This window comes from Pongo abelii, chromosome 6 (genome assembly GCF_028885655.2).
Source record: "Pongo abelii isolate AG06213 chromosome 6, NHGRI_mPonAbe1-v2.0_pri, whole genome shotgun sequence".
Classification (NCBI taxonomy): domain Eukaryota; kingdom Metazoa; phylum Chordata; class Mammalia; order Primates; family Hominidae; genus Pongo; species Pongo abelii.
This window is the reverse complement of record NC_071991.2, coordinates 118,250,464-118,262,898: the sequence shown is the minus strand read 5'-3', so window position 1 is coordinate 118,262,898 and position 12,435 is coordinate 118,250,464. Positions and strand designations below refer to the sequence as shown.

Genomic DNA, 12,435 nt, shown 5'->3' with positions numbered 1-12,435 from the left:
GTCCATGCCTGGCTACTTGGCATTGTCACAGCTACTCGGGAGGCTGAGGCAGGAGGATCACTTGAACCCAGAAGGTAGAGGCAGCAGTGAGCTGTAATTGTGCCACTGTACTCCAACCTTGGTGACAGAGTGAGACCCTCATTCAAAGGAAAAACCCAGAAATCTGAAGTTAGTTCATCTTTAAATCACTTTAAACTTTATTTCTCTGTAGCACAATCAGATCATGAATATTAAGATCCTGGATCAGAAACTATAAACTAGTTCAGCAGTTTTGATTTTATTATCTAAATAAGGAAATCTAAAAATCTTGACCAGCAATTTTGTCTTTCAAAAATCAAGGGAAAGATCCACCTAAATTTAGCATTTTCCAAGTTACAGGTTAATTTTAAGTCATCCCTACTTTATAATCTTAATAAGGGAACATACTTAAATCAGTGATTTCATTGAACTGTTAAAATAATCATAACTATAGTTAACCAACAATACGTAAATGTCACCCTTGACTCCTACAACAAACAGTTCCTGCTCTTCATGAATAGACTCTTGCTGTCTTTTGGCTTCTTTCCCTGACACTGTCCACCTGCCTCATGGCCACTCTTTCCAGACTGCCTTAAGTTCCAGAATGCATGTGGCCTTCAAGAGTCTCTTCTGCCTTGAACACCATCTCTACTACATCTGTCTTTAGGACTCAGTTCAAATGATAGCTCCTTTGTTAAGTCTTCTTGAATATTTCAGTAATCAATTTCCCTGCCTCCCAGTGTTCTCCCAGTGCTTTGTATCTCCATTACAGCATTTATCAAGATAACACATTTAACATGTCTGCCCCCGCCAACTCCCCCCACACATACATATAATACCTTCATCTGTATATTCTCAGCATCTAGGTGCTTAGTATTTGTAAAGTTAAAGAATATTTTTGAGGGTCTTTTTTTCTCTTAAAACCCATCTGCTAAAAAATACATGTATTTTTATCTGTGAGAGCTGAGGGGAAACCATTGCAATGTCTACACATTAAAGAGTATCTTACCCCTTTATAACCCAAGTTTGTTAGAAATTTATTTGCATAAGATTAAAATAATTAATTAGGTCAATACCATTAGGTCAAGACCATTTCTAAAGTCTAAAGACAAAGGGCACTAATATTGCACAAACCTAAGATGGTTAAAAACCTAAAACGTGGAATTTGCTTTAAAGGAGAAGAGAGCAAAAAAATATAAACTGCCCTTGAAAAGAATGATTTATGCTTATCAAACACTCAGCCTCATTTTGGCATTTAATTAAGCCATTTATTGCTTCAAATGTGTCACCATGAACATTTTGATATACACTCCATAGCAATAAGGCCTCAATTTTCACCACCTATGAACTGTGAACCCACATTTGGATAATTTGTCCCACCAACTGTTACATGAGTTTTATACAACAATTTTGAATGTGTATTTTATAATACCAAAAATACTTACTATGCCCCTTGGTGTAAATGTCACAAAGAATATTAATAGTTGGCCACATTTTTGGGGGGGTGATGAGGTAGTTCCATATTTGGGCCCATTATATATGACTCAGATATTAACAGGTTCTACCCATTACTAAATACCTGCACCAAATTTTGGTTTCTTTCTTTACACATGCTTCATAAAATATTCAGTTTGAGTTTAAAACTTGTCAAAGTGTTTTCTAAGTGATTTGGTAAGGAGTGATTCACACTGAAAGGGGATGTAGCAGCTGGAAAACAGGATGTTCCTGACTCAGACAAAGAACTTTCTCTCCAAATAAGGCTGTACATAAGGCTTTTTCCTTTGACCATTTCTATAAAATGAAGGAGTTTGGAATAGTCATAATATATAGAGAATGTAAATGATACATGTGAGCATTTCCAGGCAATATACTTTGATAAATGAATTGAATACTACATTATTTATCACTTCTTAAGGGGTTATAAAATCTCAAAATATTGAGTATCATGAAATCATGATAATCATGATATTATGAAATGATGAGTACTCACAAATGAACCTAACTTGTTTAGGGGGCTGGCAGAGTTGTATAATCAGACTGTGGCAGCTCAGAATCATGGGATCTCAAAGGTGGAAGAGATCTTTGAAATCCCCTATCTACCTCACACCCTTTGGGTAGCACTGCATAGATTTTACACTGTTACCTGAATAAGTTCTAAGAAGCTCATAAGTGGTTTAATTAAAGCAAAAATCTGATGGACCCAGTAAGTTTCAATATAAAATATATATGATATAATAAGTATCTTAAAAGTTAAGGATTTTTCTACCGACCAGACTCAATATTATACTTTAAATAAAACCTCCACTATGCAAATTTATAATTTAAATAGCACCTCAGAATAAGACCTATTCTGTAGTCAGCATCACCCTGGTGTACTAAGGCTCAGAGCGACACAAAATTTGAATTAACTGTCATATCAGTAAGTGGTAGAATCGAAAATAGCTGAATTTGAAGCTCCCGACCAGGGGGGGTCTCTTTACTCTATTTGGCTACATTGCCTCCAGTCAAAACACCCATAACCATTATTTTCATTTTAACTGCTGTACTTACACTTCTTTCATGTCTTTTAGACTGAATGAAAAGCCAGAAGATGTTCTAAAAAAAATACATTGGCATTTCAAATTTACATTAAAAATGTCTTTCCTGTATTCTTATATCACAAACTCTAAACATTATTAAAGACATCACAGATTACACAGTATTCTGTGTCCTGGGCCTCTGATTCTTTTTAGATTATGAAAGTTGAAAGTTAATTGGAATTCAGAAATTTTCATTATTAAGTACGTAAAGTATAAATACAAGTAATTTTTTAAAAACTTTATTTTAACACCTAATACAATTGCAATTTTAAGGATTACTTGCACAAAAAAATAAACACATTTGGTATAAAAATGTATCACTTTAACGCCCTTTCCCCTTCAGTTCCCCGCCCCCTCCCTCATGAACTGCACTCTATCTGGATGCAGAAACATAGAAAGACTAACGGCACAAATTACTTTTTACCTACAGGAGTTTCTGTTTATGTACCCAGGTACTCTAGAGGATACCAGCCCACTTTATCACAGGAACCATTTCCTTCAGCCTGCTGAATTAGTTTCACAAAGAAACAAAGCTTATTATAAAGGCATTTTAAAAACCATTATCTTAAATTCTTTTTAGAAGCACTGACTTTTTTTTTTTTTGCAACCATTTATATACAGTGTTACATAACAGCTCTGGAGTACAGTACATGCAGCAGAATATACCTGTTGAATATAAAATACTTTCCTTAAAATCTTCATCATTGGAATTCCTTGAAGTCTAAATCATAGAATGCCCATTACTTTGAGAAAATGGTTGAGGAGTACAAATGTCTGCATATGTTGGCCACTGAAATAATCCAAGGCTAACTGGAATAATATTCATAGCACACCAGGAGTGCATAAATAATTTACTTACATTATTAAAATACAACCCATAAAATTCAAGTTCAAGATCTTACAGGATTGTCTATGTAAATCCTTTAAGTGGTTGCCTGGAAATGCATTGTTTCTTCTTTCTCTTCTCTTTTTTTTAAAGTCCTATATAAAATCTTCAGCTGAAGTCTATTTCTTCCTCAAACAAAAGGACCACCTTTATTTGTGTCTGCTGCCTCTTCTCTTCATTGCAGCAGTGCACTGTGGACAGTACCATTTGCCTTTTGGTGCCTCTGTCAATCCAACGCAGCCATAATGGAACCATTCTATAGGGCACTAGAAAGCAAAATTGCAAAAAACAAGTTTTCAGTACTTCTGAAGACAAGAGAGTATATTAAAATATGCTCAGGAGACCGAATAATCCATTTAATTTAACAATAATTAGATGTGTGACATCAGAATTTTTAGATCTAGATTATTTAGACATCATTTAGACTAAACGATAAGCTTCAGGAATGAGGAAATGAAGGTACAGAAAAATTATGCATCTTCAAGAATCCTGAGGTCCATGTAATCTAGTCCCCTCATCCTAATGAATGAAAATTCACTAGTTTTCAACCTTCAAGGGCAAAAAGAAGTGGGATGAGTCTTCTATGTAGAAGGTAAATATATCTTAAGATTTTATTTAATAGCCTTATTTGCTGTCTCATAAAGTAGAATAAGCTGATTGTAATTAAAGACATTAATTTATGTCTTATGCCCTGGATTTCCTACGTGGGTGTTTCTATTCCTAGAAATGTAGAGAAAAAGTATTCCTTTTTCAAACATATTAAGCAGAAAACTCTTTCATGGAAAGTCTTAGCACTCAGAAGAGCACAACTGGGAATAAGAAGAATCAGACAAGCATGATGCTGGTACTCATAGAAATCTCATTCATCATTTTCACTAACTGCCCCAGAAGAGTTTACAGTGATGTTCTTGAAATGGTTGGGTAACATTGTTTTTGCAATAACCACAAACAGCCTACAAGGGATTCTAGATAGGGAAATAGAAGGAGGCTCTGTCCCAATCTACATGAGCATGTTGCTGTAACCCTATCAGGTCTAGGAAAAGTACACATTTTAATGCACCTAGCCAGCTCCCTCAATCTTCAGATTGTTTTACAAATTTAAAACTCTTGTTAATCTTAGGATCCTGTCACTACTAAATAAGGAGGGAGTCAAAATTACTAGACAACAATATTCTCAGTATTGAATAAAAAACATATCTCTAACTAAAATTAAGTCTCCTAAAAACGAAGAATTCCTTCCTTTCAAATTTCCTTTATTTTTTAGATCAGAGGTGGCTCTTATCAGCTGACACCTGCAGAGTACAGGAAAAAATATTATACTCATGAGAGGAAGATAATCTCACATTAGATCCTCAATTATCCCACCCTTCACTTTAGCACAGTGCAGCCTGAAAGAATGAATTGTTTTAAAATTCCATTTCTTCAATGTGATAAATGAACTGGATTCTAGTAAACACAGTATTTTTTAGTAAAGGGAAAGGAGGGTATTTATAATTTTCATACAACATAACACTTCTGAGACAATCTGCACATAAAACCATAAAATTAGCTTTAAAAATTAAAATAGGGAACACGTTAAGGGACATTACCCTATTTTGAAGAGGAATATTCTAGCATTAGCACAACATAACTAATATACCTGCAAACCTGTTTTCTTAGACCAAGCCATACAGCAAATAAGACAAATATTCAAGTAATAACAACCTGTGATTTTTTTCATTCCTAAATAGAAAAATGTAATACTTACATCTTGGTTATCACATCCCACCATCTCACCATAAGATACCTAGTTAAAAAAAATTAAATGTCTTTATTATGACTATGTAACAAACACCTAAATCCCAATGAACTGTTTATGTATGATACTGCTGGAAAATAGAGGAAAATACACTGAATATACAATTACATTGAGAATCAAGTTATAATAGTTTTTTCCTAAAATACTCTTTTGGGCGGGGTGGGGCAAGGGTGGGAAGAAATGCACAGGAATTATCTGCCCTTCAGAAGTCTGGAAGAACTTGCTATATAAATCACCTGGACGAAGGAGTCATCTTTCTGGGTAGTTCTTATTGTAAAAATTTTAAGTTTCTTTCTTGATTATTTACTTACTGAAAGTTTTTACTTCTTGGGTCACATTAGGTCATTTATATTTTTGCAATTAATAGTCCACTTCCTTGAAACTTCTAAACTTATCTATTTTATGTCCTTTCTCATTTTTCTTTTGGTCTTCATCACCAGCACTTTAGGGCATAACTTGCTAATCTTGAGTTCACTGAAGTTCTCAGTGGACTGAATAATTTTTCAGACAGGATTAACTAGATGGCATACCTTCTGATTCTCTGCATGAGTGAAAATATATTTACATGGTCCTATGCAGAGAAATAACTTCTCTGAATATCAAGTTTTTGGGGGCTCTTAATTTTTCCCTGAAAGCTCTACAGACATATTCCATCACCTTCTAGTGTTTTAGTGTTACAGAGGAAAACTCTAGGTTCAGTCTGATTTTGTTCTTTTGCAAGTAATCTACTTTTGTTGTCAGGATACGGGATATGCTTTTCTATCATTTGTACTGAAAAATGTTTATCGGGTGATAGTAGAACAGCTAACAAATTGTTAAAATTTTTAAAAATCAGACTGGCAACTCATACTGTTAGACACAATAATCTGCTGATAGACTGTCTTAAATGTGAAGAAACTGAAGCATGCAAAGAACTAGACAAAACCATATAAAAACTAGGAGAAAATATTATACAAGACAATTTTTTGTAGAAAGAGAGCCAAAGAGAAAGCCCTTCTAAGTATATAATCCATGGCTTGCTTCATAAAAAAAAAAAATTAACAGTCATAACTACATAAAATTAAAATTTTAGAATTATTTAAAAAAAACTAAATTAAGCAAATATTTAAAGTACATAACAAAAACAATAGAAAAATCAGCCGACACCATTAGGAGTCGATTCATAACGTAAAAAACAAAAATGGTCAAAAAACGTCCAACTTCAATAATACTAGTGTATTTAAAACAATGATAATATAAAACTACCAAATTGGTACTTAGTTTTTAAAAGAAAATAATATCCAGTGTTGGACAGGGTTTAGTAAACAGGTATGTTTATTAATTTTTAGTAATAAATTTCTAGAAAATATATTTTGGTAGTCTGTCAAACATTTACAGCCTAATTTTATTTCTAAAAGATTATCCAAGAAATTATATGTATAAAATGGATTACATTTAAAAAATGCCTATCGTAATATTATCCCTAATTTCAAACAAATTAAAACCACTAATATAATCTATAGCTAGGTATTGGTTAAAAAAACTACAGTGGATGGCATAAGAGATAACTATGTGAAGATTAAAAACATGATCTTAAAGAAAAATCATGTTCGGTATACCTGATTTAGAGAAAAAAGCCAGTAACAAGAAAGTATACACTGTGGTTCCTACTGACAAACTTACATACACACATGCATGTGCAAATCTGCATAGACATGTGTTATGAAATGCATGCTTATGTCTCAAAATTCATATGTTGAAGTCCTAACCCCCAACGTGACTGTAATTGGACACAGGGCCTGTGTGGAGGTGGTAAAGGTTAAATGAGGTCATAGAGTGGGGTCCTACTCTGACAAGGCTGGTGCCCTTATAAGAAAAGACACCAGAGCACACTCTTTCTCCCTCTATCATGTGAGGACCCGGTGAGAAGGCAGCAGTCTGCATCTAGAAGGGAGCCCTCCTCCAGAACTGAGTCAGTGGACACCTTGATCTTGGACTTCCCAGCCTTCATACCTGTGAGAAAATTATTTTCTGTTGTTTAAGCTACCCAGTATGTTGTATTTTATTAAGGCAGCCAATGTGCACGTGAGGTATATGGTAGTGGTACACCAAAAATGTTTAGTTACAGGTTGTATCTGAGGGCTAGGATTATGGGTAACATTTTTCTTTATACTCAGTATTTACAGCAAATGTCACTTTTGTAAGAAGGGGGAGAAAAGTATACAAATAAAGCAAGGGTATTTTAAGTGAGTTTAAAAAAGTGCTTAAAAATGAAATAGTTCTCTTCCTTCTAGTTTATTCAGATTATACTTTTATAGACATATCAGACTTTTACCTGATTACAAATGCAGTATCGAGGTTCATTTGGGTCATAAGTCCAATCAACCTGACTATTTGAATCAGATTCTGGCACTACAGTTGTTTGTTGAGAGATTTCTTGTACAACAGTTGATGATGAAGAACACGATGATAAGGAAGAAGAGGAGGAGGAAGATGATGACTGCTGGCTTGAAGACTTGTTGTTGTTTCTGAAAAAAATAGTATAAGTTTTATTTGCTCACCATCCAGAAGTTACCAGAGAATAACTCCTAAATAAATAGTATAAAATGAAATTACATCAAATGTATAAATTAAAGTCTAAGCTAAAGTAATCTGGATTTACCAAGGACTTAAATTGTAGGTAGTACTTTGAAGAACTAATATAAGTTTTGGCTACTTTACAGACATTATTTGTATTTTTTTTTTTTTTTTTTTTTGAGATGGAGTCTCGCTCTGTTGCCCAGACTGGAGTGCAGTGGCACGATCTCTGCACACTGCAAGCTCCACCTCCCAGGTTCACGCCATTCTCCTGCCTCAGCCTCCCCAGTAGCTGGGACTACAGGCACCCGCCACCATGCCCGGCTAATTTTTTGTATTTTTAGTAGAGATGAGGTTTCATCGTGTTAGGCAGGATGGTCTCGATCTCCTGACCTCGTGATCCGCCTGCCTTGGCCTCCCAAAGTGCTGGGATTATAGGCGTGAGCCACCCCGCCCAGCCACTCATTATTTGTATTTTTAAGTAAACTGAATACTCTTCATCAAAACCTAAAGCACACATACACAAAAACATTTGATGAAAGTGGTTATAACCATCAACTGATGTGTGAATACCTACCATGAGTATGGCAGGGAACCAAGACTGTAAAAATTCACAAGTAATTTACTGCTAAGCCCTATGCTATTTAAATTCTAAAAGTATAGAACTTTATCATAAGAAATTACATTAAACTTGTACCATTAAGATGAATTAATTTTTAAGATGTTTGACACTTCTGTCGTGGTTATTTCATATTGATCATTCTTTAAGGGATTAATTCACAAAAAATATAACATATTTAAAAATACAGAAAATGTAACTACTAGGTAACTAATTATTTTGGCCTAGCATTTGAACTTTCATTATGTATAAACACCCAGCATATTCAGTTACCTGGGATAGACAGTGATAAATGCTATTAAGTTTTCATATTTAAAGCTTATAAAATCATCCCAAGTCTCATATATAAAATCTAGGGATATTTTTATACTATCAAGTTTTTGGGACCCAAGACTAAGAATGAAGATGCCTTGCTTGCTGTTAATCAAAATGAAAAATCTTGTTTAAAAAAAAAAAATCACCAAGATATAATTTGCATTGCATTAATTTACCTTGAAACACATGGCAAAATAAAGGGTAATAAATGAAAAGCAGTTCCATAAAATGATTTATCTTAATGAATAAAAGAAGATAAATAGAAGTCATGTATTAACAAACTCAATTTACGACTCTAGAAAAATTAAAAACAACTCTAACACTTTTTAAAGACTTGACCCCTTCAAAGTATGGCACTATAAAATGAAAACTGCATGTCTCCCTACCTCTGCAAGGTTAATTTTAATCCGTTATATCCTGCCTTTAACATAAAGAGGCCTGGCTGAAGTGTCAAGTAGACCAAGTGTTCAGTAAACGTGTAGGGCTACTGTAACAATAAAACTTACTTGCTCTTTCGACCACTCCGTGAGTCGGCTGCTGATGAACTGGCATTCTGTGTTAATGTTGTCATAAGTGCCGAAGATGATGAATAGCCAACTGTTTCCCTGGCCATTGAAAATTCTTTTCCCAGCTGAAAGTCATTATTCTTAAATGCTTCATAACTGGCTTTTAAACTTGATGTTCTTCGTCCCTCCTTCATCTTAAATAGACATTCATTGATAGCATCAATATATGTAAATATGTAGATTTTCTTTTTCAAGTTTTACAAATTATAGTTTTATTTTGGTTTATCAAATGTTAATTTATATTGTTTAAACTATTATTTTCATCACTGGAATTTAAGGTTTTTTTTTTTTTTGAGGTGGAGTTTCGATCTGTCGCTTGGGCTGGAGTCTAGTGGCACGATTTTGGCTCACTGCAACCTCTGCCTCTCAGGTTCAAGCAATTCTCCTGCCATAGCCTACCGAGTAGCTGGGATTACAGGCACCCACCACGCACCCAGCTACTTTTTTTGTATTTTTAGTAGAGATGGAGTTTCACCATGTTGACCAGGCTGGTTTTGAATTCCTGACCTCAAGTGATCCACCCGCCTCGGCCTACCAAACAGCTGGGATTACAGGTGTGAGTCACCATGCCCAGCCTAACCTTTTTTATTTAAAGATTTAAAATAAGATTTTACGCAGTTAGAATATAAACTATGGGATGGGCAACTTCTTAATTTGGAATATAGACAAACTATACAGAAGTCAACACACTCAAGATGACCTAAGTCTAAGGCTGCAGGGGAAGCCTTGGAACTGGCAGAAAGAACGAAGAACTATGCTAGCATGTGCTGTGGACTGCAGTCAAGAACATGGGCAACATGAGCAGTTATTGTGAGAAGGGTCTGCATATAATCCGCATGATAAACCTATTTTTTAGTTTTCATTATCAATCAGGTAATTTCTACATATTATTTCATTAACTAAAATATCACATCATGAAATCATGACTTCAAAATGAAAATATACAATGTTAGAAAACTATTTGTTCACATCCAGTTATTTCTATTAGGTTTCCAATGATTCCGACAAAATGTAACATTTTGTCTCTAAACCCTTTACTTTTTACCTGAGCTGTAGCCTGAACTGCTTGAGCAGCTGCCATGGTAATTGCCCCTGCACCAGTTCCTGAAGATAACGAGCCAATGTTATAGGATCCCAGAGGTTGGGAGGAATTCACATTGTAGGCATTGTTAGAAGAGGCTGTGGAATTATTATTTCGACAACCTGTGTAGATGTAAAAAAGAAATAAAAATGGTTGCAGAGAACATAATGTTAGTGAGTCTAAATTACATTATTTCCCAGCACAGACATATAATCATTAAAATTTTTAATGTCACTTGTACATTAAGTCAACTGAATAATGTATTTGGTTTTCCTTTTTCTTCTTTCTCCATATGTATACTTTAACCAGGTAAAGAAACTGTATGATTCATTAATCCTGAAAGACTTTATTTCCCCTTATCCTAACACAAACAAACAAAGCAATCATATTTAAGAAAATTAACTTACCTAGTGTATTTTCCTTAGAGGCATCTGACGTAAGAGTGGATAGAAGAGCTTCAGATTTAAATTTCTTTTCAGGAATATGATCTGTTGTCGTATGGTGAGAAGTTGGATTATATTTCCTTTCTAAATATAAATAAAGAATTCATGTGTTTTTAAACTTTAGAGAACTATGGACAAGGCATAATACTTATATCCAGTTATAACGTGAAACGGTATGATCTGGGTTCCTCATAAAATACAGAACATGATGTTTCCTCAGAAGGCAGGACAAGCAGAACTCTGTGTCACATGTTTATTAAGAGTAGACTTCTCCACCATTTAAAAAACTTCTAGCAAAGTACTAAAGCTAACCCAAGATACACCATGGGCTCATATACAATGTGAGGGAAATTTTGTTTTCAAAACACTATCTACCACTTAAAATAGTTTTCAGTCAACTATCTTTTCCCACCAAATTGATGTGTCAAAAGATGCACTGATACAGTCATTTTTTGACTGTTATCAACCAGCCAGCCAGTCATCTAACTAACAATTCATCCACTCACTGACTTACCAACCATTCAGACTTAATTATATGCCAAACATTAGGTTAAGCATTGGAGAAGCAAGGATGAAAAAGACAAAGGCCTATTATAAAATAGTTTATTGTTTGGCTCAGTTGAAAAGCTCCCTAAGGAGAATGCTCAGTTGAAAAGCTCCCTAAGGAGAATCAGGTATGTGTATGAAGGGAATATATGCTATTAGTACTACACATTCTCCTTCTATGCACTTAAGAGAAAACAGAATACTCATTTCCGAATCACATATGCTCCCCCCAAGGAAAAAGATAAGTCCGCCAGTACTTGCAATGAAAAAAAAAGAAGGGATTTATTTCTCAATTGGTTGTGTAGAGTTAAAAAAAGAGAACATACAGGTGATATAATAAGGTTTTCATTGTTTTTAAAACTTAGCTGCACTACACCAAACTTACTTTCCACTGGAGTATGTGAATGAGCATGGTGATTGTTCACTGGCTGTGAAGGAGTGTCTAATTCCAAAGATCCTAAAAGAAGAGAGGCACAGAGATACACCACCATTAAATGTCACCGCAGAACTTCACATGTCACTCAACTACAGGCAATGAGTTACCTTACCCAGCAGAGGACTAGCAAGTTGTGATGCATACGCCTGTATTTATTTTAGCCAGATATGTTAGAGGATCACCACTGTCCATCCCACACTGAGTTATCCTCTCTCTAAACAATAAGTTATCCCTTTCCCAATATTTATCTTAAGTACAAAATGGCTCAAGGCATACTCGTGACTAATTAGGGAATTCACCACAGTGGGTGCCATATAAATGGATGAATGGACATTGTAATCTCATTACTGGTAAGAGTCAACCTAGTTTTACTGAGTTGAAGAAATGGGAGATTCTAAAGTTCTACGTGATGGGGGACAATACTATATGAAAAAAATCATTTGATCATTAAAATAACATTATGATAATAAAGACTTCCTAAAAGAAGTTAGGGATTTTGTTCGCAAAAAGTGAGGAATAGAATCTCTAACACCAAGCTTTAAAATACCTCTAAATATATTTTTCTGGGTTTATTTTTGATCCCTTGAGATGA

The 12,435-nt window shown here is 34.6% G+C and overlaps 1 protein-coding gene across 3 annotated transcripts in view; it reads right to left on the bottom strand.

The window, feature by feature from the left end:
• Nucleotides 1-2,820: 2,820 nt before the first annotated feature.
• The window catches only part of ING3 (inhibitor of growth family member 3), a 28,258-nt gene continuing 18,643 nt past the window's right edge, over nucleotides 2,821-12,435 (bottom strand). The window contains exons 6-12 of one of the 3 annotated variants that reach the window (XM_009243168.4): nucleotides 11,793-11,864; nucleotides 10,826-10,945; nucleotides 10,383-10,540; nucleotides 9,278-9,471; nucleotides 7,596-7,788; nucleotides 5,231-5,269; nucleotides 2,821-3,749 (exon numbers count right to left, since the gene is read on the bottom strand). In XM_009243168.4, the coding sequence (XP_009241443.1) occupies nucleotides 3,633-3,749; nucleotides 5,231-5,269; nucleotides 7,596-7,788; nucleotides 9,278-9,471; nucleotides 10,383-10,540; nucleotides 10,826-10,945; nucleotides 11,793-11,864 (893 nt within the window). In that variant the 3' untranslated portion in view covers nucleotides 2,821-3,632. 3 annotated transcript variants of the gene reach the window in all.